General features: G+C 37.8%; 1 protein-coding gene and 1 long non-coding RNA gene across 6 annotated transcripts; one reads left to right on the top strand and one right to left on the bottom strand.

Moving 5' to 3' along the window:
* Positions 1 to 108: 108 nt before the first annotated feature.
* SLC35A1 (solute carrier family 35 member A1) lies at positions 109 to 27,276 on the top strand. 4 transcript variants are annotated; one of them, XM_027091005.1, is made up of 8 exons: positions 109 to 244; positions 4,327 to 4,504; positions 15,812 to 15,971; positions 16,160 to 16,312; positions 21,328 to 21,394; positions 23,664 to 23,840; positions 24,296 to 24,430; positions 26,354 to 27,276. In XM_027091005.1, the coding sequence occupies exons 1-8, from the start codon at positions 229 to 231 to the stop codon at positions 26,479 to 26,481; spliced, it is 1,014 nt and encodes a 337-aa protein (XP_026946806.1). In that variant the 5' UTR covers positions 109 to 228; the 3' UTR covers positions 26,482 to 27,276. The 4 variants fall into 4 exon arrangements, with proteins under 4 accessions (XP_026946806.1, XP_026946811.1, XP_026946825.1 ...); XM_027091010.1 differs by lacking the exon at positions 109 to 244 and adding an exon at positions 15,024 to 15,147 and having other exon boundaries at positions 4,391 to 4,504; XM_027091024.1 differs by lacking the exon at positions 109 to 244 and adding an exon at positions 12,610 to 12,802 and having other exon boundaries at positions 4,397 to 4,504.
* LOC113611721 (uncharacterized) lies at positions 16,018 to 26,355 on the bottom strand. 2 transcript variants are annotated; one of them, XR_003429562.1, is made up of 2 exons: positions 25,446 to 26,355; positions 16,018 to 16,487 (listed from the first exon to the last, which is right to left on the bottom strand). It is a non-coding gene; the product is annotated as an uncharacterized LOC113611721 (long non-coding RNA). The 2 variants fall into 2 exon arrangements; XR_003429563.1 differs by lacking the exon at positions 16,018 to 16,487 and adding an exon at positions 23,535 to 23,780.
* Positions 27,277 to 27,867: the final 591 nt, after the last annotated feature.

Here is a 27,867-nt window from a genome sequence, read left to right as displayed (position 1 = left end):
GCGGAACAGGCCTCTCTTCCATCCGGATCCTCCCGTTTTCCGCAGCCTTCTGATTCATTAGCCTAATCTTTGTGCTTGGCTGGGCGGGAATCCGTGGCTGGTCGGCCGGCGAGGCGCTCTAGGCCGAGCGGCATTCGTCTCTATGACCCCAGGAGGCGGTCCCCGGTGTCCTGCGCAGCGCGCGCGAAGGGGGCGCGCGTCAGTTCCGCGCGGTGCTGTCGGGGAACCATGGCTCCTCAGAGAGGTGAGGCCGGGGGCTGCTGGGACTGGGGACTTGGGACCCCGCGGGGGGCGGTGGCGAGCGGGCGTCAGCGCTGGTCTGCACCTGTCGGCGGCCGGCCATCCTCCGCGCCCGCGGGGCTCTGGGGCCCAGGGGCCAGGCCGGGGCGTCGGGCAGCAGGAGTTTGTGTTGAGCCGCTCTCGGGCTTGAGCGCGCGCCGCCGCCGCTTGTGGCAGTGCGGGGCAGCCAGCCTCCCACTGCGGCTGCCTTCCTCGCGGCGTACTCCGCGATGGACAGTTCGGCGGCCCGAAACTGCGCCTGCCTCGACGAGTTGGCAGTGGGTGGGAACCGAATTCAGACAGACCCGGCGAGGGGCCGGGGCGCAGGTGCGGGGCTGGAGACGCATCACCCAGCGGAAGGCAGGACCGGTTTCTGTCCTGGCCGGGGTCACCGCGGCTGCTATCTCCGCTGCGCCTCCTGCCCTAGGATGCACAGAGGCATAAGGGCATGCTCCGGGTGCAGAGCCTAAGCAGCGGCTGGCCCACGTAACAGCCACTAAAAACATCATTGGGGCATTAAAATAGCATTGCAGCCGTAACGAGGTGGAGAAAGCAGTCGTTAACAGAGTTACTTCCAAGGAGAATGTTGTATGTTGTTAGAAGAAATACTTTGATATTTTGCCGGAGGGGTGGGGCGAGATCCACTCCCCCGCCCCCTTCCCCAGGGATAGCACATTAGAGTAATACTGTTTGATGACTAATTGCCATTTCGTGAGGGTGAGTCTGATTAACTCCGCAGCACTTCTGCTTTGCTGAGTCCGGTAAGTAAGTAAGGACGAGAGCTGAATTTCTGAATGGTAGAACAGTAGCTAGGAGAGGTTGGGCAACACTCTTTCTCCACCCTTCTTTCGTAGAGCTCTTGGCTTTACCTCTGAATAAAGTTGAGCAAATATTTAAAGAATAGCTTTTTGCATGGGTACCAAATTATTTTCCTGGTTGAAGAGGCCACGTTTATTATTCAGGCCCTGCCCAGGGGGTACTGTCTGTAGTTGCATATGCTTCTCTTATTTGCTTTTCAAATAAGCCCAACCTTAAGTCTTTTTGTAGCAACACAGGAAGTAAAGGGAAAAAAGTAGAATTGTTTTGATAACTGACATAAAATGGGAATAGCGAGATTAATGGTGAAGGCAAGTTCAGAATTACATAAGTCGAATCATTATCTGAAATAGTTGCCACAATTTACAGATTTAGGTTTACTGCCAATACATATTTGCTGTGCCTGGGTCATGTTATAAATCTTATATATGCCCACTAGAAATGTGTAATACAAAATTGCAGTTTCTTGAGCTTCCTGATATTCACAAAGGATTTATTTATCTGGGACTTCATGAATTTCCAAGTTCTCAGGTGTTACAAGTAATGTTTCCTCTAAAATATAGTAAAGTATAACTGAGCAAAAGATTTAACTCCACACGGTAAATTTCATTTGGGGGGCATTTTCCACACAAAAACAGATACTGCGTGGGAGCTAATGGGAACTTTGTGAGAAGGAGAAAACAGTGCTGATGTGCCAGTGTACCCACTCAACAATGCAGTTGAGTTGTGGACTTTTTTTTTTCTCGTGGCGAGCCTCTGGGCATGCGGGGTGGAACCCACGCCCCCTGCAGTGGAAGCGCGAAGTCTTAACCACTGGCCCACCTGGGAAGTCCCTGTATGGACTTTTGATATTACCCTGAAAAAAAACTGAAATTGCTAATAATTGAACTTTCATATTGGAGAATTAATGACTGGAGTGAAGAAGATATTTTGATCTAATGGTAAGCTGAAATTAGAGAAAATAATGCTTAAAAAAGCATTAAGTATTTTTAAAAAGTTTATTATATGTTTTAAAAGTGGTATTCTATACCAAAGCCCTATATGTTATACAAATATCTAAACTTATTTGTTTACGCTTCTATTTCCATCAGTAGTTATTTTCAAGAATATCATCTATATTCCCATTAATCACGATTCTAAGAGGTGTACTTTCAAAGTGTTAAACATTCACTATGTTGTTTTGGAATCAGGAACCTATATAAGAGCTAAAATAAAGTAGTTTTTAGTTTGGCGATCCTAACATCTCTTATTTATGAAAGTATTGATAATCTAGGATATGGGCTGGTAAACTTTTTCTGTTAACGGCTGATGGTCTCAGTCATAACTACTCATCCTGCTGTTGCCCGGCAAAAAAAAAAAGTAGCCATAGATAGTTCAGAAACAAATGAGCGTAGTTGTGTTCCAGTAAAACGTTTTTTATGGACAATGAATCTGAATGTCATACAATTTTCACACATCCCAAAAGATTAACGAAAAACTTTTTTCCAACCGTTTAAAAATGTAAAACTATTCTCAGCTTGCAGGTCATATAAAAATGAGAGGAAATGTAGGTTGCTCACCCCCGATCAAGAAGATGGGAAATGCTTTCTCCTGTACTGCTGTTTATTTTTTAAGTTTTACATTTCCTCCTGTGTAGGAAACTTTTAGAGCAAGCAAAGTATTCTAGTAATCTCCTTCAATCCCTTTTACATTAACATTGCTTTTTGGGTCCTCGGATCTATTGGAAAGAAAGTTTAGGCAGAGAAGCTCTATTTCTTCTATTTTACCATATTACTTTTCAGTTAAGACCTAATGTAATTTAAAAAATCTGCCTGAAACTTACAAATAATTCTTTAATTCACCCAGGAAAAAATATTTATATTGAATAATCTGTTTCCTAGTGAGTTTCTACCTTACCATATAACTTATTTGAAACTCCTATTTTATTTTCCTGTGCAAGTCACCTTTGAATTGTGGTTAGGCTCCCAAAGTGGTGAACAAAAGTGTACGTAGGGGTAATGTAGTTACAGTAGCAGCCCAGAGTTACCCCCTGTCCCTCTGGTTCTTAACCCACGTTGTCAAAGTATGGCCCATTGGTCAAACCCAGCCTATCACTTGTTTTTGTATGGCCTATCAGCTAAGAATGGTTTTTACAGGTGAATGTTTGTAATTAATCTGATGGATCCCTAACTTTGAAGACCAATGAAGCAAAATATTACCCACGCACCCCATAGAATTCCCTTCTTCTCAATACTGTAAAGCATTGTACTCAATAATTATTATATTTTGAATTTTTCCAATTAAATATAAATTAAATGTGAAAGTATATTTTCTCTCTTGTCACCTAAGTACCTACATGATATCCTTGATTTTGCCTTGTGGCCTAAAAAACCTAAAATATTTACTCTTGGCCCTTTACAGAAAAAATTTGCTGATCCCTGTTTAACATGTGCCTGAGATTTGAAAGGTTACAGGTAGCTGGGGATGAGAGAGGTGTGAAGTGGGTAAAGAAAGTAGACATAGTTTGAGCATTAGGTGATGGTAGTCTCAGAGCAGGGCTGGGAGTATGGAAGGAGCCCTGGTACACCGGTGCTTGTGGTTTTATTGAAGGTGTTAGACCGGCCTTGGCACCTGAGTGATGGCTGCTGCTCAGATATACTTGCAAGAAGTTCTTAAATTGAGTGTTCATAAGTTGTGTATATTTCCTGGATTTCAAGTTTTACAGAACTTCATTCTTAATACTCTTTTTTATGGTGTTATGAATTATCTTTCTTATAATGCTATGAAATGAGAGGCTGGATGTAATTTGTTTTTTATTATGATGAAGTTCTATATTATTTTATCACTCCGTTATTTTGTTTTCTTTCTGCTGTCTCTCTATTTAGAACATACATTGCAGTAATCGTTTTCATCTTGCTTTTGTGTTTTGCTTTCACAAGTATGAATTATAAAGATACATAAAGTATGTGATTTATAACATCCTAAACTAGAGTTAGTTATGCCATATAACCTTGCACTTAAGCCCTCCCCAGGAACAAAATCTATGCCTAACCAGTTGATACTTAAAGTCAGCTGTGTTTTGTGTGTGTATGTTTGTTTCTGTTCATGTAGTTGGAAAATATTGTTTTGAAATAAATTTTTAAACGTATTTTGTGCTTGAAATTGGAAGGCATTTTGAGGTATAACACTGCTTAACTTTTATATACATAATATTGTCTACTAAATAATATCTTTGTTGCACGTATTTTCCAGAAAATGTCAATTTATTATTCAAGTTATACTGCTTGGCAGTGATGACCCTGGTGGCTGCAACTTACACCATAGCTTTAAGATACACAAGGACATCAGACAAAGAACTCTACTTTTCAACCACAGCCGTGTGTATCACAGAAGTTATAAAGTTATTGCTAAGTGTGGGAATTTTAGCTAAGTGAGTATAAATACTTTTTAGTGTGTTAAGTTATTAATTTTTTACTCAGTTATGTTCTTTATCAGAAGATTCAAGCTACATCTTTGTATGTTTGATTGCTTTAGAGCAGTCTTCCTCAACTCAGGACAGTTTTGCTCCCTCAGAGATATTATTCTGGTTGACCCAACTTGGGGGATGCTACTGGCATCAAGTAGGTGGAGGCCAAGGGTGCTGATAAATGTCCTACAATGTCCTGTCCTCCAGGACAGCACTCCATAACAGAGAATTACCCAGCCCCACATATTAGTAGTGCCGAAGTTGAAGAATTCCACCCTAAAGCAGGGGTTAGCAAACTGTGGCCCACTGGCCAAATCCAGTTTGCTGCTTATTTTTGTTGCAACAGAGACAGTATGGTGGCTCACAGAGCCTAGACTATTTACGATTTGGTTCTTACAGGAAACATTTGCTGACTTCTGTTGTAGAGGAATATTATGATAATAATAGTTATCATTTTTTTTTTAAGGGGCTTCAAATGCTTGGCTTATTTATTTACATTTATTTATTTATTTGTATTATTATTATTTATTTATTTTTAATTTATTATTTATTCATTATTTATTTATTATTTATCATTTATTTATTTATTATTGATTGATTGATTGGTGGCTGGGTTGGGTCTTCATTTCTGTGCAAGGGCTTTCTCTAGTTGTGGCAAGCGGGGGCCACTCTTCATCACAGTGCGCGGGCCTCTCACTATCGCGGCCTCTCTTGTTGCGGAGCATAGGCTCCAGACGTGCAGGCTCAGTAGTTGTGGCTCACGGGCCTAGTTGCTCCGCAGCATGTGGGATCTTCGCAGACCAGGGCTCGAACCCGTGTCCCCTGCATTAGCAGGCAGATTCTCAACCACTGTGCCACCAGGGAAGCCCTAGTTAACATTTCTTGAGTGTTTCCTGTATTAAGTGTTAGGCACTGTGCTAAGTGCTTTTCATTAGTTATCTCATTTAATCTTTATATATTTTTTAGGTTAAGTACTATAATTACCCCTATTTTATCTATACAGCATCTGAGGTTCCTCCCTTGCTATACTTTTACTATGTGGCAGCACTGGGTTTTGTATCAGTAACATCCTATGAAAATCGTTTTAGCCAAGGATGCAGTATAAGAGAGGGTTAAGAATAGGGGCTTTGGAGTGAGACAGACCTAATTTTAGTCCTAGACTCATTGGGATTATGACTTTCCACGTATTCCTTAACTTCTCTGAGCTTTAGTTTCTTCATTTCTTCTTTTCTTAAAGTTTATGTTATAAGTCTTCAGTCCTGCCCATAAGCCCAATAGTTTTATGCTTGTCTGTTTTCATTTCCCACATTATATTATTCATAGACTGGAATACTTTAAGTCTGATAAAAATCAGATGACTTTCTCACCACCAATAAAGAAATATATGCAGTGAGTTTATGGGGCTGAAAAGGGAAATTCTAGACACTGAGTCTATAAAACTAGGGGTCAGCGTCCATTCAAGACAGAGGAAAACAGCCATAGTCTGTGGATGAGAGAAAAACAGCAACAAGAGACAAGAGAAAATGAAACAAGAGGAGGTGAGCTTTGGGTTATGTTGTATAGTTTCTTCATTTCTTAATTGGAGAAAATAGGGTTGTGAGAATTAAATAAAATCTGGTAGGAAATTACTTGGGGAACGATTTATGAGATGGGGACCCATCTGGGTCATGTGGGTGGGTGAATTCATCTAGGTTTCAAGATGTGGGCTGGTGAGAGTGGGAAGTAGTGAGGAATAGCATGTATGTAGGTTTAAATTACATTTAAACACTTTAAAATTTCATTTAACAAATATTTATTAAGTGATTTCTGTGTGACAGTTTTATCATAGGTGCTGGATATACAGGTATGAATGAAGTAGATATGGTTTCTGCTTGCTTGGAACTTAGTTTCAGTGGAAGAGACAGAAAATGAACTAGTAAACACACACATTATTACAAATAACCATCAGAAAAAAATACTCTAAAACTGGCTTGGGGAAGGAGGAAAGAACAGAAAATAACTTGAGACTTGATGGTGGAAAGCTTTAATAGAAAATTTGTGTTTAAAATTTATCTTGTAGGCAGAGATACTGTGGCAGCCTAACTTGTTAGGTTGCAAGTAGGGTAAAACCTCAGACCTTTCACAGCTTTTTACTTAACAAGATCCATTTTTAAGGAAATTTGGCTTCCACTATTCTGCATAATGTCAGGTAAAGGAGGGGCTTTATTGTACCTTTAAAACTTTAAAAGGCAGTGTTCCAAAGGAAAAAATCTGCTTGAAGCTCTAGAACAACATCCATATAACAATTTAAGCATTAATAAATTAATAAAATCTTAGGGCTTAACTTCTTTTAAAACAAAAATGGCGGTATTGGAAAAAGGGGAATAGGGGAACACATTTCTTCTCCTTATTCCCCAGCTTCCTTAGGGAGAAAAAATTATGACCCAGTAATGAAATAGGGCTGTCAAGCATGAAATCAGCTATTTTAAACTGTAAGATCAGATCATGGTTTTGTTGTTTCGTAACTGTTAAGACTTTTTAAAAACCAATGTGCAGAAAAGCAATGAGGCCTTTGGTTTAACTCAGCAGTTGGGAGTGTCCTGCTAACCTGTCTGCATGACTTTTTGTTTTATTTTGATGCTTTTTCAGCTTTGCATTGCTTGCTATTCTTAAGTTATTCAGTGTTATGGATATGGTCAGTTGTAGTTTGTTTTGTGGAAACGTTTTTGGAAATTATATCAAAATATTAATGAAAGCAGAAAAGTTTCCAAGAGTTCACCAGACAAGTCCCAATAATGGTGTTGAAATAGCAACAGTGTGGAAAACTAAATACTGTACTTCATCATCATGATTATCACCAGTAATCACTTACTGTGTATGTCACCTGCATAGTGTAGAGGCTCTTTTATGAACATTTACCTGCAGAGTACACAAGACCAGGGACAATCAGGACAAAGTAAAGTATTATGACACAGAGTTTTGGTGGTTGGCATTTGACACTACATGGCTAACAAGAATTTGGCTGTGAAGAAGAATCATTTAAAACACAGCAAGTTTCCAAGTGGAAAAAGCACTGGAAAATCGTAAAGCATGAAAGAAGTGAAATGCATTTGAAATTACTGGATTTTAAAGCAAATGTAATTTTTATGGAGAAACATGTTGGCAAATTATCATGTTCTTATTCAAAACACATTGGTAGAATGGAATACCTGGTATTCATAACAAGAAAATATTTTATTTCTTGGAGCAAAGGGGTTACTTTTAAGAGGGCATCTGTGAAAAATGTTAATCTCTTGGAATGATAAAAGAGTGATAGAGAAAGGAGAATTATTTTACCCATGAGGTCACAGGTTGATAGCTACGGAATGAAATGAAAGGATATCGTGATTGCATCTTCAGCTTCTTCAGCAATATGTCATGAGACAATCGTTAATGAAACTAAAGCATAGCTGTGTGGGAAACATACCCAGTGAAAATGTTGAGGGCTTCCTCTCTGAGGAAGTTACATTTAAACCCAGACCTGAAGATTGAATGGAAGTTGGGCAAGAGAAGAGCAGAGAGTAAAGAGAACAGTGTGTTTGAAGAACAACAAATCAGTGTATCTGGAGTGCTGTGAGAGGGGAGTGGTGCTAAGATGAAGCAGGAGAGGTCGGCAGGGTATCAAGAGTAATCCTGTGGGCCTGTAAAGGATTTTGGATTTTATCTCAAGTGCATTGAAAATCACTGAATGGTTTAAATCAGGGACTAACATGGTGACCCACATGACTTTGAGTTACTTTGTTGATTCCTTTGAGGAGAATGGATTGGAAGGGTATAAGAGTTGGAAGTAAGGGAGCTTATTAGAGCCCAGGGATTGTGGCCATGATGACAGAGCAGGTGATGAAGGTAATGGATTTGAGTTACGTTCTAGAAGTAGAATCTATAGGACTTGGTGATGGGTTTGGTGACTGTTGATTCTTACTATCTCAGTAGTTACCACAGACACTGAATTACTGAATACTGAACTTTTGCTTCTAGAGGAAATACAGGGATAGGTTCCTGTGAGCCTCTGGTCACAACATTTTCATCAACTGATCACTATATAACCATGTTTCTGTTTAAAGACACCTTATTTAGTACGTATTGTTGACTCATTAGCATTGAACTCAGGGCCAACAGCACTATTAATCATGCTCGCACAAAGCTTATCTAACATGTATTTTCTCCATAAGGCACATCACAGCTTTCTTGCACTAAGGGACACTAGCCAGCACTTTAGCACTATTGCTATAATATATAATGTTATAAGTTGAAATTGCCTTAGAAAAATCAAAGAATAATGCTTCTTTGGGGGACAGTTGTGAAAAATGAATTTTTGAAAACCTAATGAGCAGGTATCTAACTTCTTTTCTTTAGAAAGCAAGTAACTACACTCTGGAATACCAGCTGTTAATCACTGTCAAAATATGTTATGTAAAGTGCCAAACATCCTCTTTTAAGATTGCAGCAACTAAGTTTGCTGCCTTCAGACATTCAGGATTGTTGCTGTTGAGAATGGCAGGCTGCCAGAGAGTGAAGGTGTTAAGGAACCATTCTTCCCCGTCTCCCCTTAAAAACAGGTGAGGGAAACATGCAGGTAGACACAGCTAATTTTCATTTCATTCTCGTGCCACTGCTTTAGCCTTAGCTATTATTTCATCTTCTACGGTGAGAAATCTTAGGTTGAGGGAAGTTTTCTTTTGCCAAAGGTACCTAGAAAGTGACTGGCAGTGAGGATTCGAAGGCAAGTTCCCTGATTTCTAATTTTCAAATTATAAGTATTTTAGAACAAAATAATTGAGCTGTTTTGTGATTAGCTAGGGCAAAGATAAGCATTTAGTAGCATTGTTAGACATTTCAGTAATTGCAATAATTTTATTTTTTGTTTTTTCTCTTAAGTTTTTATTTCCAAATGTTAAATTTTACCATATTCTTTTTTTTTTTTTTTTTTTTGCGGTACGCGGGCCTCTCACTGTTGTGGCCTCTCCCGTTGCAGAGCACAGGCTCTGGACACGCAGGCTCAGCGGCCATGGCTCACGGGCCCAGCCGCTCCGCAGCATGTGGGATCTTCCCAGACCGGGGCACGAACCCGTGTCCCGTGCATCGGCAGGCGGACTCTCAACCACTGCGCCACCAGGGAAGCCCTAAATTTTACCATATTCTTGATTGCAGTGTATTTGTGTGGGTGTATATTGTTTTTATGTTTTGAGAGCAAGTTTTACACAAGATGCCCCTTTGTCCCTAAATTCTTCAGTGCCTATTTTCTAAAAACAAGGACATTCTCTTACATAATAACAGAATATCAAAATTGACACATTAGTATTGATACAATACTGTTATCTAATTCATAGACCTTAGATAATTTTGTTGCCCACTGATGTCCTTTAACAGTAAAATAATCACACTTTACAGTAGTATTATATCTCTAGCTGCCTTTAATCTGAGACAGTTCCTCCATCTTTTTTTCTTGTCTTTGACATTGTTGAAGAGCATAGTCCATTTAATTTGTAGAATGTCCCACAGTTTATGTTTATTGATTGCTTTCTTATGATTAAATTTAGGGTTTTGGTCAGGAATATCATAGAAATGATGTATCTTTCTCAGTGCAGTGTATCACGAAGCACATAATATCCATTTGCCCCATTACTGGTGATTTAACTTTGATTCCTTGATTAAGGTAGTGCCTGCCAGGTCTCTCCAGATAAAGTTACCAATTTTCTCTTTGTAACTATTAAGTATCATGTGGAGAGAATCTTTGAAACTAGGTATATATCCTCTTTCTCATCATTTTTATTGTTCTTTGATGTTGCCAAATGGTAATTTCCCAGTTCCATCATTCTCTATACATTTATTGGTTGGCATTCTACTCTAAGAAACTTTCCCTTCTCTCCCTCTTCCTCTCTCTCCCCCCTACGTGTCCTTCTCCCTCTCAGTGTAGATTCATGGATTATTTTATTATATTTGCTGGAATCCATTATTATCATTTATTTCGATGCTCAAATTGTCCCAGATTTGGACAGTGGGATCATCTTCAAGGTTCCTCCTGTTTCTTTTCTTTTCTTTTTCACTTACATATTTTCATCCATCTTTGAGCAGGTTCTTTTTAGCATAGCAAGATGCTCATAGCTTATCTTATACTTTCCCTGCCCCAATCCCCAAATCATACATTTCTCTAAGAAGCCTTGTTCCTTTTTTCCCAAAATGGTATTTAGAAACCAGAATCTAGACATGAGGTGTGCACATTGCTACTGGGGGTATCATAACTTCTGGGCCCTTTCAGTAGCCAGAGCTAGGTAACATGTATGTGTATACATACATACCTGTCTGTTTCTCTGTTTCTGTATATATGTGTTTGTTTATACAACTATGAGTAATATATTATTTGATACCTGCAATTCTGATCCAGTACCACAGAGTTCATTGCAACTTTTCCCTTTTCCAATGGTGGTGAGTTTGACTTCCATTATCCTCAAGATATTTACTTATTTGCTCAGTCCTAGAATACATAATAAGTAGACTCAGAACTTCTAAGATACAGCTGTGAAAAAGCAAACCTACTAACTAAAGTTCAGTATTTGTATGTAGGGTTTTTTTTGCCTTTAGTTTTAGAGCATATAGTAAAAAGCCTGTGTCTTAGAATACTTGGGTTAGTTCTATTTTTCTCCTTCCGTGTAATTTTGGTATTCATTAAAAAAACTGACAGGGTTGTTTTTTCTTTTTTTGGTTTCTGTTTGTAATTAATTTGGAGTTTTCCACCATCCTTGTTGATTTTACTTACAATTTCTAGTAATCTTTGGAATATGAAATTATACTTGTTTCAATCAAAAGTTAATTTAGAACTGCAAGGAAAAAAAGGGGAGTGTGTGGAAGAATTAATGAATGGCTACTTTATTTTGATAAATAAGGTTTAAGGTTTATACAGTCTGATTGGGGAGTTCGATTACATGCATTGTGTGTACATACAGTTTACACTGCTTTGCTTTTTAACTTTTTTTTCACTTAAATGTTTTATCTTAGAGATGGTTCCATGTCTGTACATAGAAATCTGTCTCATTCTTTTTAAGAGCTGTGTGGTATTCCACTATATGGATGTATCACATACACCAGTTTCTATTGATGGGCATTTGGGTGTGTCCAGTCTTCTGCTACTACAAAACAAAGATGTAATAATTATCTTTTTATATACACTGCTGTGTACATGTATAATTACATCAGATCACTTTTATATTGAAAAGGAAATTAATAAATCCTATTTTTGGGGAGGGGAGCAGCTTAGCAGTTGGATGTTGCAAAAGCTTTATATGTAGGTAAGTTATTTTTTAAGTATTTGACTAAGTTACCAATTTCTAAGTTATAATTCCAGTTGAAACATCAAACAATACATTTAAAAATATTTTAGTTTTTCATAAAATAATTACTATAACAATTCACAGGAAAATTGCTAGTTAGCTGTATGCTTTACTAAACCCTGTCATAGCTATTAAAATTGATACTTTTGATTTAAGTCTGTCATTTGTGATGTGAAAAGGAAATGAAAACACTGCATGTTGTCTTAGAACAAAGTCAACTTTTTATTGTTTGCTATCCACCACAGCCTGTAAAGACTAAAGAAACCTAGAAGGAGGTGTAAATGTACATACACTTTGGGTGTGTTTCGTAATAAACCAAATGCATCTTAAATCTTTGTACTACTTATCCAGATAAGACTGGAGAAAATTATTTTACTGTTTCATAGTATTATCTAGAATAATGAATGAAGCTCTCAGATACCTATGTCATAGATTATCCAGCCCTATTCTGTTTTTCTTGCTGAGTTTACATTTTGACTGCCTCTTTGTACTCAATGCTATAAGGGGTTTAGGGTCATGGGGAGGAAGTAAAAGTCATGTACCTCATATGATGGGTATTTTTGTCCTCAAATGACCTCATTATTGGTTTTTAAACCTAGCTTCCCAGAATCTTTTATGCGAGTTAATTTTAATTAACTTTGCAGATGATAAGAAATTTGTAAGGGAAATTTAGATTTCTTAAACTCATGAGTAACTTCTGCTGTATTATTCCATTTTGCACAGTGCCTTGGTAACCTAGCCAAGGATTTCAGGCCTCCTAGTAGTTCTCCTCAGATCAGGAGCTGGAAGAATGAGGCCTACTTTTGACCAAACATAGATCAGAAAGAATTGGTTTCAGCTGGTTGATAGGAAAGTTGGGGGGGCTGCAGCAGCGGAATCTCTCTGCAATCAACATGGAGCGTCAGCATTCCTTGAGGTAACAACAGGTTGCACATGGATTCTATTCCAGTGATAAAAATCAAAGAGTAAATTTAATGGGACAGACTATATCTAAAAAAATTAGTGTATGCTTTTTGATTATACACACGTTTTCTCTTATCTCACAATGTCATTTATATAATTAAATTCAATAAATTTGTTTTTAACAACAGGTACTCATTAAAGTGCTTGGGATTTGATTTCCAGAAAACATCAGAGCAGGAAAATGGAAGAAAAAGTGGTCTTTGGTTTTTATGTTTTTTTAGTATTCAGAGAACACTATTCAAGGCTGTAGTATATTTAGAATTGATCATTTATCTTTGTCTACTTAACAGTAAAACAAAAGGATAGATGATTACTAATGTTTTCTGGAAGATATATTGCTATTACTTTTTTTAACTTTAGTGAGTAAGACTAAGTTTTAGAGCTGTATTCTTATTAAATATATTAAATTAAGCAAGATTTAATCTAATACCGAAATAATTTATCTCCTCCTTTAAAACTTTCTGTGCGGTAACATTCCCCTATATTCTTTCTTATACCTCCTAAATCTCTTTCTAATATCATTAATTATTTTGAGCTTTTGTTTTTTTTACAATTTCTTTCAGCATTCTCTGCTATTTTTTGCAACTTATTTCAAAATATCTTGTTATAATTATATAATATTGATATAATTCTAAGGTACCATGGTGAAGCTTGAGCTTTCCAGTAGTTAGCATTCTGGTATACCTTGGCTTCTCTTATATCTACATTAGAGAAGGAAGCAGAAAAAGATAGTAAAGTCTTTCTGGCAGTGGAGAAGTAATAGTTCCTAAGTATCCAATAAAAAGGATATAGCCAGAAGAGCCAAAGACCTGAAGGTTAATCTGGACACACCATACTCTACTCGTTTTTCATGTTGAAGGAAAGGAGTACTCAGATTGGCTGGTGATGTCTCGCAGGCCCTTCATTTGATGTGAAAGCTGAAAAGTGGGAGAAGAGATAAAAGTGACAGGGAGAAAAGGGACCTCAGCAGCCTTGATTATTGGTACAGCCATGGTTAATAGAAGAAGCTGTTAGATCCTTAAGCAGCCTGTATTCTAGCAGAGCAAAGAGAGCCAGTGATAAAGAGATCAACTCTGTTCTCTGGATAGGCAGAAATTCATTTGATACCATTGAGGGTTTAGAGTATCTCTAAGGAGTGGAGGTAAGATGGCATTGCCCATAGCTAGGGATTAGGGAAGGGATAAGTGGCTACTAGAGCTTGAGGAATCGTATGTGGGAGATAAATGGACATGGAAGGAGGTGGACTGTGAAAGATAGGTACAAACAGGTACCTCTCAGTAGTTCTTTAGGGAGCCACTCTGAAGATACATTAGTATAGAAGTCAGCATTTTGGAAGGGCATTAAGTAATGATATAGTAAAAGCAGTGTCCTGTACTTCACACAGCCTGTAAGATTTATGTCTCTGCCATCATGTTTCCTAGTGAGAATTATGACAATAAAGAAAATGTTCAATTATATCACCTTGTTAAAATGGTTCTTTGAGTTGGACCTCTGTGATTCTTCTTTTTCATTTTAATCTTTTTTCTCTTCAATTTTATAATTGAGGGAAAACTTTGAGAAATTATTCTTTATACTCTTTTAAGAGGTGGAGAATTATATAGAACATCTTAGATTTGTGTTAAAAAAAAGAATGGTAAATGGGTAAAGGGCCAACCTTCAGCTATCTGGAAAACTCTACAATGCAGACTTTCCCAGTAATCTTCTGGCATTCTCTCCCTCTTCTGCATGGAGTGTAGAGTCGCCCTCCAGGCTGTGTGCATTACTTTTCAGCATGTAGCTTTGGCAGCAAAGTATGGTCTGTAACTAAGAAGGGCATCTTTTGTTTCTGTGGCCTAGGCCAAATTTCCTGTCTTAGTTATTTTCTTGGGGGCTGGAGTGTTCTACAGTGGATAAGGCATGGGTAGTTAATTAGACATTATGGACTCTTTGCTCCTCCTCAGAACTTGGTAATTATTTTTGCACTATTTAAATATGAAAATATCCAATTAGTGACTGTTGATTCTAATGTTAACCCAAAATATAGAGGCTCATTGTGAGTTGAAATAGCTCCATCTTCCCAACGAAGTATTATGGTCCTTTTAAGGATCTTGTGAGGGGCAGTTAGGAGCCTTTTGATGTAGCACTTTTTTTTGGTGTTAATGCTTATAAAAGTGTTCTTTGATTTGTATTTTCAGGAAATAAGTGAGCTGATTTACAACAGGGGGAAGTATGAGCCAGATTAGCTAGTTCCTCCTGAGGAACAATAAGAATACTTAAGAGCATGCATCAATCAATATGCACTCAAGTAGTAAGCTTTATGTATGTTCCAGGTACAGTTTACCTTACTGATATTAGTAAATTATTCAGATTTCCTGCAAAATTATACATACTTGAATTTTATGAGAATATGCTTATTTAAAGATTTATTGTCTGCCATATTGCACTAACACGGAATTAATTTACAAATAATATTGACCTGCATCACTCAATTCCTATCCCAAGTAACTTCTATAACTACTAACGCTTTTTTCTTTTGTTTGCAATTAAAATCTATTGTAATTTTAAAAATTAAAAAATACATATGCAACCTGATCTAAAAAATAATCTGGGTGAACTTGATGCAATGGCAGTTAAAGTGGCAGGGATTACATTAATTTTTTATAGGTAATATCGGCAGTTCTGGTTTCCTGGTACTCTCATTGTTTAATATACTCAAAAGCCCCTGAAACTTTGACCAGAGGATGAGGGTGGTAAACCTAATTGTCATATTTTCCCAAATGAAGATTGTAGTTGTTTTTCTTTTATGGGGATGCATTGCTGGTTTGCTTCTTTTAATAAATCTAAAATCAGTTAAAAATTCTAGAAATAAGTATCAATGAACGTAACACAATGTAGCTATCCTATGTGTGACAGTATCTAATAGAAAGGATGATCTTTCATTTTCTTCCTCATCCCTTCTCATTTCCCCTTTTTGTTTTCAAAGAGAAACTGGTAATCTGGGTAGATTCAAGGCATCTTTAAGAGAAAATGTCTTGGGGAGCCCCAAGGAACTGATGAAGTTGAGCGTGCCTTCCTTAGTGTATGCTGTGCAGAACAACATGGCTTTCCTGGCTCTCAGCAATCTGGATGCAGCAGTATACCAGGTAGGTGAAGTAGATGATAATGGCAGGCGCAAAATCTTAAAAAATGTTTTCACGGTGAAAAGATGTTTTACTAACCCTTTATCAAACTATTGAATATTTTTCTCTACAGCTGTGTTCATATCAGAAATAATACATTTGTGTCAGAGTCTAATGTAAACCGAGCTGATGAGTTCATTGTTTGTTGGTAGGTGACGTACCAGTTGAAGATTCCTTGTACTGCTCTATGTACCGTTCTAATGTTAAACAGGACGCTCAGCAGGTTACAGTGGATTTCAGTTTTTATGCTGTGTGGAGGAGTCGTCCTCGTACAGTGGAGACCAGCCCAGGCCACAGGCGTCGTGGTAAGAAGCTAAGTGCTCACTGTAGCTAAACGGGAACTTTCCAGAGTCCTGAGCACTCCACACAGTCACACAGAAAAGAATGGAGCATGATTCATAGCCTCTGCCATATAGATACGCCTTTTTCCCCTTAGGGTGATGTTATCGTCAAGGAGAGTAATACCTCCGGGCTTCCTTTCTGAGAAGGAAGAATATGCATAAACTATGTTAGAGATGGATGGTATCTCAAAACTCCATATAATGCAACTCCTTCGTTTTATGGATAACAGAATTGAAGTCCAAAGAGGTGAAGTCACGTACCCAGAGTTGCACAGTTAACAGCTAACCTATAACTCAGTTGTGCCAACTTCCACAGTGTCTGTGTTCAAAACTTCTAGGCCTCTTTTAGACATTTTCTCAGAAATACTGGGCAGAGTTTTCCCCGTCTAATTTTCATGTTCTCCCGCAACTCACAAAATTTTTTATCATTTTGCACATACATCCACTGTCAGCAGTGGGTCTTACAGAATAGTGTTTTTCCCAATAACTGGTAACTACAATAGGGCAAAAAGTGCCTTTACTTCTAACTTTTAGTTGAAGAGTTAAATGTTAAGGTACATACCTGATTTTTTTTTTTTTAATATATTGTATGCTTTAATTGGTTATTTTCCCAAAGAGAAGTAGGAAGTGGAACTACAGTAAAGGACCTGAAGGTCGGGAGCTTCCCTCTGCAACTGCACAATCTTCTTTAACTCTTAGCAGATGAAAGACCATGGTGCTCTTAGGAGCATAAGGCAGCTGGGGATGTATGCAGAGCTTGTGAAAGTAGAAAGCTCCTTTTTAGGTAGTTACTTTCTGGCCTGGTGGAAGAGTTTTTTCCCCCAGAAAGTGAGTTTTAGATTAATATGTATTGTCTTTACATGATGTTTAAACGTGCTCATATTCTCGGTGACATTTCAAAACACTGATCAACTATGCACTGCACGTATAACTCAGATGTAGAACTGTAAAGAATTTGGGAAGTAAGGCAAACACTTAAAAGTTAAATATGAACTTCCAGTAACACCCTACACCTTTAGAAAAGGGTCACCTCACCTAGGTAATATGTGTGAAAAGCTTAGTAAGCTTAGTAAGCAGAGTATTTTATTTTTGGAGCACTCTAGAAGGTTCTTTCATATTTTAAACAGAATGTAGCTTCCTGTAACTGCCTCTCATTGTTCCTTGTTCTTGTCAGAGTAACTCAAATCCCTGCTAACTCCATAGGATGAGCCTTTGAATGTTTGAGAACAATGTTGCATCTCCACCCTCCCTGTCTTTTCTTCTCTCCCACTGAGACAACCTTGTTGTTTCTTTCTATAATATGGCTTCTGGAGACTTTATGATCCCTGGCTCGTGCCCCAGTATTGCCTCGTATTTCTTTTCTAGGTGCATTTATCCGTTCTTTTTCCTCAGTGTGTCCTAAAAGTTCACGCTGTCTCCAGATAATGACTGAGTGGTGTGAGGTGTAGTTCGCTAATTGCCTCCTTTATTCTGAATACCAGAGACTTGTTAAATCAGCATAAGGTTATATTAGGTTTTTTTTTTGGCTGGAGGAGGCTATCCATTATATAACTGATTACACAACCACATGTAGCTGTTTCACATGAATACAGTTTGTCTCAGATGTGTTTTGTGCCGTGGGCTTCTAATGCAAAATGTGTTTATATTTATTAAGCCCATCTTATTAGCTTTGGGTTATTGTTTGAGCCTTTGAGGACTTTCCAGTCCTTATCCATTATTAGCTTTTTCTTTGAATGTTATGCTTTCTACAGATTTCACACCTATGTCTTCTGGGTCTTCTCTGAAAATTTTAGACAGGACAGGACCAGAGAGCTGTGGCTATACCTCTAGACTCTCTTTAGCTTGACTTTTTTTTTCTTTTTCCTTGCTTAAGAAACATTCTCTCTCACAGTTTTTATGGGTCAGGAATTAGAGGGTGCCTGAGCTGGCCTCTTTTAGACATTCTGGCTTGAGGTCTCTCATAAGGTTGCAGTCAAGAGATCAGCTAGGGCTGCAGTCAACTGAAGACTTGCCCAGGCCTGGAGGATCTGTTTCTAGGATGGCTTATTCATATGCCTGGCTAGTTGATATTGGTTGTTGGTCTAGCTTGGTTTTATTCTGTTAATTAGCACTTTGCTATATGAGCACTCACTCAGCTGTGAATAGAACTACTGTTATCCTCACTACATTTCTCTGTCTTGTTCACAAAAATATTATGCAAATCTGTCAGATTTCTTGCTAAACATTATCTCTATGGAATTCCCCTCAGCACTTACACTAGGAATTCTTTCAGTAAGAAAATTTGGTAAGTCGTATTCTTATGGAAGCCACACCATTTTCTTGTGATGACCATTACACTCTTGATGGTTTCTTCAAAAGTTCTCCAAGTCACCTGTTGTAGCATTTCGCTGGTATTCAGTAATAACAACAGCTGCAGTCACGTGTCACACTGGATACTAGCAGTGTTCTAAGCGCTTTACATACATTAATTCACTTATGCTCACAGCCACCATACGAGGCATGTATTTTTATTTCCATTTTCTTATGAAGAAACTGATAGGCAAAGAAGGCTAGCAATGGCTCAACCTTGCTTGGATCCAGGCAGCATGGCTCCAGAGCCTGTGCTCTTGGTGAGTGTACTGGGCCGCCTTACAGGTCTCAAGCCGCTGTTTATAATTTCTGCAGATTTTCTTTCCCTCTGCCTTTTTGAAAATCAGGACAGTATTTGCCCAATGCAAATTTTCTGGCATAGCTTCTATGCCCTATTATTCTTCAGAGATAACAGTGATCAGTACCTTGATTTGCTACTATTCTTGGTCAAGATACTTATGAATTTATTTAGGTAGGTGTTCTCACAACAGCAAACCAATGTCTTGGACTTCGGTTCCCATTCATTCAAAGTCATTATTCACAGAGAAAATGGAAACTAGGTTTGGGTAACTCTTATTTTCTTGCTATCTAACAGCATGTCATCTAGCCGAGGAAGCATACTCTTTTCTTCCTAAACTAAACATACTTTTAAAGGCCTTCTTTAAATTTTGCAAGCCTCCATTTACACTGTTTTCAGTTTTTTGATACTAAAACTCCTGGTCCGTTCCTCTTGGTTTTGTGTACTGTAGTGTTTTTTTTTTTTTTTAGTGTTCCTATGAGAATTCATTGAAGATGCCCTTAATTAGTAACACTGATTTCTTTCTTTACTGTTCATTAGAATTTCATTCTTAAGAAACTCTTACCCTATTAACCCATCTTCCCACTAGCTATGGAATTGTTTTAGGTTTTTGAATTTGATTTATTCAGGACTGGAGCTCAAGTCTCTGAACTATGCTGTTTGGCTATTGCTCATGCTAAAACGACATGGTTGCCATTTTCCTAGGTTTCCATCACTTCCACTTCATCACCCAGCAGTTTCTTTCTTCTTTTGGCTGCATTGGGTCTTTGCTGTGCGTGGGCTTTCTCTAAGTTGCGGCAAGCGGGGTCTACTCTTCCTTGCAATGTGCAGGCTTCTCATTGCGGTAGCTTCTTTTGTTGTGGAGCATGGGCCCTAGGCGTGTGGGCTTCAGTAGTTGTGGTGCACGGGCTTAGTTGCTCCGTGGCATGTGGGATCTTCCTGGACCAGGGATCGAACCCGTGTCCCCTGCATTGGCAGGCGGATTCTTAACCACTGCGCCACCAGGGAAGTCCCACCCAGCAGTTTCTTATCAGTCAGAATTAAGTCCAGAGAAGCAGTGTCTATCACCATTTTTCCTAACTGTAGAGATTAAACTGGCAGAAAAGCAACCAGGAATTTGTCAGACACTATCTTTAGTAGCTTGAGCTTCCAAGCAGTTGTTGAGATAGATGAAATCTCACACCATTATTTTTTCTCCTCTCTATGCTGGCCTTGTAGATTGTATTAGGAAAGCATCCATGTTTATCAGTTGTAGTCTATAGTAGTGGTTCTCAAACTTTAGTGTACATCAGACTCAACGGGAAAGTTAAACAGATTTCTGGGCCCCATCCCCATAGTTTATGATTCAGTAGGTCTGGGGAGAGGCCTGTCAATTTTCATTTCTAACAAGTTCCCAGGTGATGATGCTGCAGTTGGTCCAGGGACCATACTTTGAGAACTGTTAGTCCATAATATCTTCTATTTCTCCTTTTATCTTCATGCAGACATTTTAGAGCAAGCTCTGTCTCTCAGGTACTTAACATCAAGTAATACTGTCCTTCTCTCAGGCTTATTTATTTTGAACAAGGTATGTGCTTGTCATATTACAGACACCTGTCTCAACCCTTTAGTTTCAGTGTTGCCACTGAGATAACATTTATCTCTGAAGAAAGACTGATGAAAGCTCCTGATGGTTAGTTTAGGGAAGAGGAAATACAGTTGAAACAATAGGTTGGGGGCCCATATACCTGCATCTGTTAGCAAAGTATTATGATTATATATATGTGTCAATCTCTCCCATCCATGAACTATTTAAGAATCAAAGCTGTGTATCATCTTCATCTTTATTCATTTAGAATATAAAACAGTATATCTGGTACACAGATGGCATGCTATTAATATTTGATAAAAATTCAGTGAAGTAGGAAATCTTACATGTCATTACTCGATCCTGTAGGTGATAGGGAATAAATTAAACAAGTTAAACTGCTACCATTTCCATGCTTGATCCTATAAGAGCTTGAGTTGTGGTGGCAGAAGTTAAAATGAAGAGGCGGGCTGACTGCACAGTTCTGTGCTTGGGTGCCCATTGTTATTAGGAAGTAGGCACACATTATATCAAGCGTTTACTCTGGCTATAATTTGAGGGACAGGTTTTTAACTTAAGTACTTTGGTTTATCTCTGGGATGGCCTTTTGTTTGGTCCTGTCTTATTCTATAGAATAGCCATGTCTGATATGGCACATACTTTCCGCAGAGCTATAAACAGATTTTTGTATTCATTTGTTTGTTCTCTTGGATGAATTCTGTTTACTAGTCACTAAAAACAACTTCTAAAACATTACTATTGCAGGTGGAACAGAATCCATTATTAGGGTTTGGTGCTATAGCTGTTGCTGTATTGTGCTCAGGATTTGCAGGTAAGTCATAAAAGCATTTTATTCTGTTGTCAAATTTTTTAAAAAACATCAGACTTTAAATAGGGATTGACTTTATCTTGCTTTATCAAACTCAACTTTATTCCTATTAAAGCTTATCTTCTTAATAGCTATATAGTTTTATGTCAGCTGTTTTTCCAGTAAGCATGTGGTAGTGTTTAACACAGTTTAGACCTCAGTCCTTATTCATCTTTGCAGTTATCTAAGAATGTATTTCTGTCACCCTTGACTATCCCCAGTCCAGCCAAGATCCCCAAAATAAATTAAAAAATGGAGGAAGTTAGCCATCAGAAAGCTCAAGTACCTCTTTCTATTTTCCTGGCACTGGCACTATCCTCAGGTTCGATTCTGCTGCTTTAGGTTGTTAGTTACTAGCTCAGTATCTGTATTTCCCTGGTAACCTCAAGTTCTTCCTCTGCTTCAATAGATTAGGAACTATGGAGTAGGGAGGAAAGGGGGGTGATCACTAAGAAAACCTAATACCCAGAAGTAACAGCCAAAAGGGGAGGGAAGAATCAAAATCACTAACATCAAATAAATGTGGAAGTCTGGACTCATATGTATAGGGACAGGCTATCCTTCACTGAATCAAGAAGAGAAAGTATGGATGTTAAGTGCAATGTAAGAAATGTTTTAGAAATGGTTCCAACAGAGAAGAAACTGAAAGTAAAGAGTATATTAGTTATAGCCATACATCTTTATTATTTATCTTTATTTTGCTATATCAAGAGTTAGTACTGGGCTTCCCTGGTGGCGCAGTGGTTGAGAGTCCGCCTGCCGATGCAGGGGACACGGGTTTGTGCCCCGGTCCGGGAAGATCCCACATGCCGCGGAGCGGCTGGGCCCGTGAGCCATGGCTGCTGAGCCTGCATGTCCGGAGCCTGTGCTCCGCAACGGGAGAGGCCACAACAGTGAGAGGCCCGTGTACCGCAAAAAAAAAAAAAGAGTTAGTACTCTATTTTTGACTAAGGAAGTATTTTTCAACTCTGTATCTAGTCATTTGATAAGAGGGGAAAATCTAAATTTAAGAATATACTTAATGATAGCATCATGCTAAACTTTTATTCTTAGGAAACAACAAATTAGAAACAAAAATTGGGTTACCCCCCAAATAATATACTATTTGATTTTTAGCACTGTTTTGGACAGTAAAATGTTTGTGTCCAACAGTCTACAACAGTCTATTTACCATGAGGTGTGTATTCTCAATACACAGTTGAGGAAATGGTACGTGGTTTAATATCCCTCTATGCTTGGAGTAACTGAGAACTGAATAGTTAAATGGTTTCCCAATAGTTAAATGGTTTTCCCAGATAGGAAAATCAAAAATAGAAATAGAAATAGGAATAGCTATTATATGTTTGTTCCCATTCTCTGGCTCTTTCCAACATAGGTTCATCAAAAACAATCTTGGTTTTCATTTGAATTTTTAGTTGATTAGTACTTTAGTGGCAATTCCTAAGCCTCTAATTAAGTGTTTATAACAAAAATCTTTAATGTCCTTGCTAAACATGCATTCATTTTCAGTATAAAACTTACAGCTGTGCTATGTGATTTTGTGGGTGGGGTGGGGACACATGTGCGCTTTTGGAGCACCTAAAAAAGCGTCGGATCATCACCCCCAGAAAAATGCACATAGACACAAAACATTATCTAGTTAGGGAGTTCACAGTCCTTCTAACATTGTGGGTGAACTTGGTCTGTAGACCCCTGCTTTAAAGGAAAATGGCTTCACTCAGCAAGTTCTATTTAAACTTTATTTTGGTTGTGTAACTCAGAAAAAATCCTAAGTGGTGATTATATAGGTTATTTTGCAAAGTTGGGAGTATTCATACTAGGCAGATATTATAGGGGTATGTTTAAGATAATTGACTCTAATAGTATATAGTGTTCCAGCTGACCAAAGCAAGTCTTTTAGTGGCATTAAGTGAGCTTTTGTGATCTATCTCACTGCTATAATAAAGGCGGAAACTATTAATAGTAATATAAGAGTCTCCTGTTAAATGTGGGTTTTTAGAAAGCTCCCTCTTGGTTATTAATTGTAAATGTGCTCTGTAAAAGTACAAATTGGTAATGTTCGGTATGCCATGCGTCACAACCAACATAATAAATCTGCATTTAATTAATGTAAAATGTGTGTTCCACAAATCATATACTTTATTTAGAATAATAACCCCAAAATATAATATAAAGACATTTTAGATTAATTTCTAATATCTATTTCATATTTGCATGCTTAATTTTCTTTCAGGAGTGTATTTTGAAAAAGTTTTAAAGAGTTCTGACACTTCCCTTTGGGTGAGAAACATTCAAATGTATCTATCAGGGATTGTTGTGACATTAGTTGGCGTCTACTTGTCAGATGGAGCTGAAATTAAAGAAAAAGGATTTTTCTATGGTTACACCTATTATGTCTGGCTTGTCATCTGTAAGTATCCAGGAATGAAAGGTTCTGGGCAGATCTCCCCCCCACCCTTTTCCCTCAAGTTAGATGTCCATTTTAAGCCTTTATAGCATTTTGAAATTGTTCCTTTGATACTGTGAATACCAGTCTGAAAATCTAATTTTGGTTTTATTGACTTACTTTTGTGGCAAAGCTATGCCAAAGCAATTTTGCCTTCACAATCAAACGTATCTAATGTATTAGCAATAAATGTGTACAGTTTAGCAGTAGACTACATAGCCCTTTGGGCATCTGAAAAACAATGTTGTTTTGTAGGAACTATGACTCCTAGTACAAAATCTCTCAGATGGCTGCTTCTAAGGAAAATAGTATTTTCCTAGGTAAATTAGTGTGGCATCTCTGGGGGTGAAAACTGCCTCACCATCATAGAATGTTTCATTTATTTGAGTGTTAAGATTTTCTTTCTTTCTGTATGCGAGTTCTTGCTAGTGTTGGAGGCCTCTACACTTCTGTTGTGGTCAAGTACACAGACAACATCATGAAAGGCTTTTCTGCAGCAGCAGCCATTGTCCTTTCTACCATTGCTTCAGTGATGCTGTTTGGATTACAGATAAGTATGTCTTAATTTGTACTGTAAGTTTTTAACATGGAAGAGCTTCTCACTACCTTGGTTCATTTCATCTTTCACTAAATATGGCAGTTGCTTGTAGAGTTTACAGAAATTCCTAGTTTTGTTACAATTTATCCTACAGGCGCAGCAGTTCATAGTTGTGTGGAATGTGTGTCCACAGTACTTAGGTGGTTTAAATGGTTCTAGGGCTGAAAGTGAGCGGGCTACTCAGTAGAAAAGAGTGTTTCTGCAGACAAAGCCTCCCTCGTTAATTTCCGCAGTGGAATTAGAGTAAACTTTTTATTCTGAGGTAAGAACAGAATACTTCTTTCATTTCCCCCTTAGTTTGTACCTTCCTGTTTTAGACTTGGATATAAACTGGTTTTGAAACTACAATCCAAATCTAAATTTTCTCTTTAATAAAGCTATTTGTTTCATTTAATATGTAATTAATACAAAATTCATTACTATAGCTGGCATTCTAGGACCGCCTTTATGCTGGTCCTTCTAATATAATTTTCCTTAGCCGTATCCACCATTAGTTGGCTTCTGAATTATTTAAGCAGTGATATTGGCTTAACATTTCCTGGTGCTTTTATGGTGTGATAATTTTCTTTACTGATCAGTTATACCATAAACTAATACATGAGAAAAATCTGTCAAATATCAACATTAAGTAAAAGAAACAGATCTGGCCTATATTTACAATTGATTTGTTATAAATGCAAAAAGAAGAATACCAACCTTGTAGAAATCTTAGAAAAAAATTTGATAGTTTGGTTCAAATCTTGCTTGTACCATTTATTAGTTGTAAAACCTTGGGGAAGTTACTTAACCCATGTCTCAGTTTCTTTGTCTGTAAAATGGGAATGATAATAACACCTATCTTGTAGGGTTGTTTTAGGCAAAGTGCTTAGAACAGTGCCTGGCACATAGTAGGTAGGTATTCTGTATAAAGCCAACTACTTACCATTTCAGTAACAGATATTTCTAGGCCCTCCTTCTGATGTTTTTCTTACCTGATTTGTGTGAACTTTCACTTGTAGTTCTGATCCATCCTTATGCTCAACAAATCCTATGCCTGTGCTCATAAAGAATATTTGGAAACAGTATAAATGCTTTTTGGTCAGTGTCCTTAGAATGTCTTAGCAATCTTAGTTTCCTATTTAGATTTAATTTACCCTCTTCCCCTTTTTGGAAGGCAAAGCTAGTCTTTTCTAGTTAGGGATGAACTAAAAGTCATAGCTCGATGTTGTTTCTCTGCGTGACATTTTTAAAGCTATTAAGACTGTGCCATTGTACTCCACATAGAATATTGTTTAGTTTTGACATATGGATTTATTTATATGATGCCTATTTGTCAAGTTAGGGCAAGTTGTAATTCAGTTGTGTCCAGATTTTCAGGATTAAGATAAAAAAAAAAGATGTTAGCAGAAAATGGAATTTTACTCATTAAATCACCACCTCATCTCCTATTCAGGAATCTTCAATGGTTTGAATCATTGGTCACCTAACTCTTTGAATTTTGCTCAACTGCCTTTTACTCTACTAACCTTAACTTTCACAGGTTTCTAGTTATCATGGAAAATCCTTATTCCACTGCGTTTTCTTTCAATCAGCATATAGGGATGTTAGTATGTTCTTTGTCAGTGGTCCAGGACAGTCATACTTACGTTCTTGAAAAGTATGTAGTAAGTGATTGTCACTCCCTTGATTTCACTACTTTTTCTGGTGAGTGGGGTGGGGGTGGAGCTAGAATTGATGACCTTTCTAAACCTTACCATCATCATATAGAACACTTAAATTTATTTTCCATGTAATCTGATAGTGTAAACCCACAATTGAAAGTCTTCAGAATTTTAAACTAATCATTTTTACATAGTTTTAAGAACACAAATACAGATTCCTTTTTTTTTTTTCTTTTCAGCACTCACCTTTGCTCTGGGTACTCTTCTTGTATGTGTTTCTATATATCTCTATGGATTACCCAGACAAGACACTACATCCATCCAACAAGGAGAACCAACTTCAAAAGAGAGAGTCAGTGGTGTGTGATTTTTAGCCTCAAAAGAGATTCCTACTAAGATTAAACCATTTGCATTAAACTAGAGCCTTAAGTCAATCCCAGAAGGTAGCTTAAAAAAAACAATCAAAAACTGTGTCGTATAAGCATTGAGAAGAAAGCTATGTGAGCGTATTGCTACAAAGATTTAATGTGGCCTGTTTGGAATCAACCTGTTTTGTTTTAGAATGAAAGATTTTTATTATTGTATATATAGTGTACATATAAAGTATGGAGATGATGTGGTATTAAAAAAAATCATGCAAGGCTACAATATTTAATTAACAAGGTTTGGGATTATGTTAAGGGTTAAAGTGCCAAAGCCATTTCTGTACTAACTGTTCTCTTGTGCAGGTACCAGGGGAGAAGGGTGACCCGTCCTTATTCTCCAGTGCATGTACAGTATTTGGTCCCAGCAGCAGTAAAGACCTAGCTCTTTTCTTACAAAAGAGAGGCAAAAACAAGACAGGCTAGTTCAGAAACAAACTGAATATATAACTTCTCAAACTGAATCTATTTCGTAACTCAGACAATGATTTCTGGGTGGTGACTGAGTACTCCTCTAAAGTGCTGTATTTGTGCCATTCATTGTCTGGATTCACATTTCTTTGCTCTTAGATGATATACTTTTCTTCAAAAAATATTTCTAATGTCACTTTTGTACTTTTTTTTATGAAGTATGTTTAACTGTTGAGCTCAATAATTTGTGAAATTTCAGTGTTTTTTAAAAAAAATTTCTATAATGTTATGGGAAAATTCAGCAATAAACTTAATTTATTTATATGAAACCTGTTTGATCACTATTTGTATTGTAGATATGACCATTAAGATAATGCAAAAACAGGCTTCCCTGGTGGCTCAGTGGTTAAGAATCTGCCTGCCAATGCAGGGGACACGGGTTCGAGCCCTGGTCCGGGAAGATCCCACATGCCGTGGAGCAACTAAGCCCATGCGCCACAGCTGCTGAGCCTGCGTGCCACAACTACTGAAGCCTGTGTCCCTAGAGCCTGTGCTCCACAATAAGAGAAGCCACCGCAATGAGAAGCCTGTGCACTGCAACCGGAGAAAGCCCGCGTACAGCAATGAAGACCCAACACAGCCAAAAATAAAATAAATAAATTAAAAAAAAAGAGACTGCAGAAACATAAACACAAGCCCAAAACATTAAATTTTTTACTTTCTGTATGTTGGAATTTTATCTAGGCTCTTTGGTTGCAAAAAATGGCTATAAACCTCTTCCACCTAGCCTTAAAAAAAAAAAAAGAATTTATAAGGACTGCAGTCAAGGCTGTATGGCTCTAGGTTGCAGGAATTAATGAACAGCCTTTTCAGAGAGCTGCTTTCAGAAAGACTTGGCTTTAACCATCACTGTCCCTTGT

Source organism: Aethalodelphis obliquidens, unplaced genomic scaffold, assembly GCF_003676395.1.
Source record: "Aethalodelphis obliquidens isolate GAN/ISIS:26980383/991018 unplaced genomic scaffold, ASM367639v1 scaffold3, whole genome shotgun sequence".
Classification (NCBI taxonomy): domain Eukaryota; kingdom Metazoa; phylum Chordata; class Mammalia; order Artiodactyla; family Delphinidae; genus Aethalodelphis; species Aethalodelphis obliquidens.
The sequence above is the reverse complement of the archived record's forward strand: the minus strand, read 5'-3'. Positions and strand labels throughout refer to the sequence as shown.

Excerpts from the sequence above, each read along its gene's own strand:
- SLC35A1 (XM_027091005.1), top strand. Across the intron at positions 15,972-16,159 it reads TGGATGCAGCAGTATACCAG|GTGACGTACCAGTTGAAGAT; the intron begins GTAGGTGAAGTA and ends GTTTGTTGGTAG. Across the intron at positions 21,395-23,663 it reads ATTGTGCTCAGGATTTGCAG|GAGTGTATTTTGAAAAAGTT; the intron begins GTAAGTCATAAA and ends ATTTTCTTTCAG.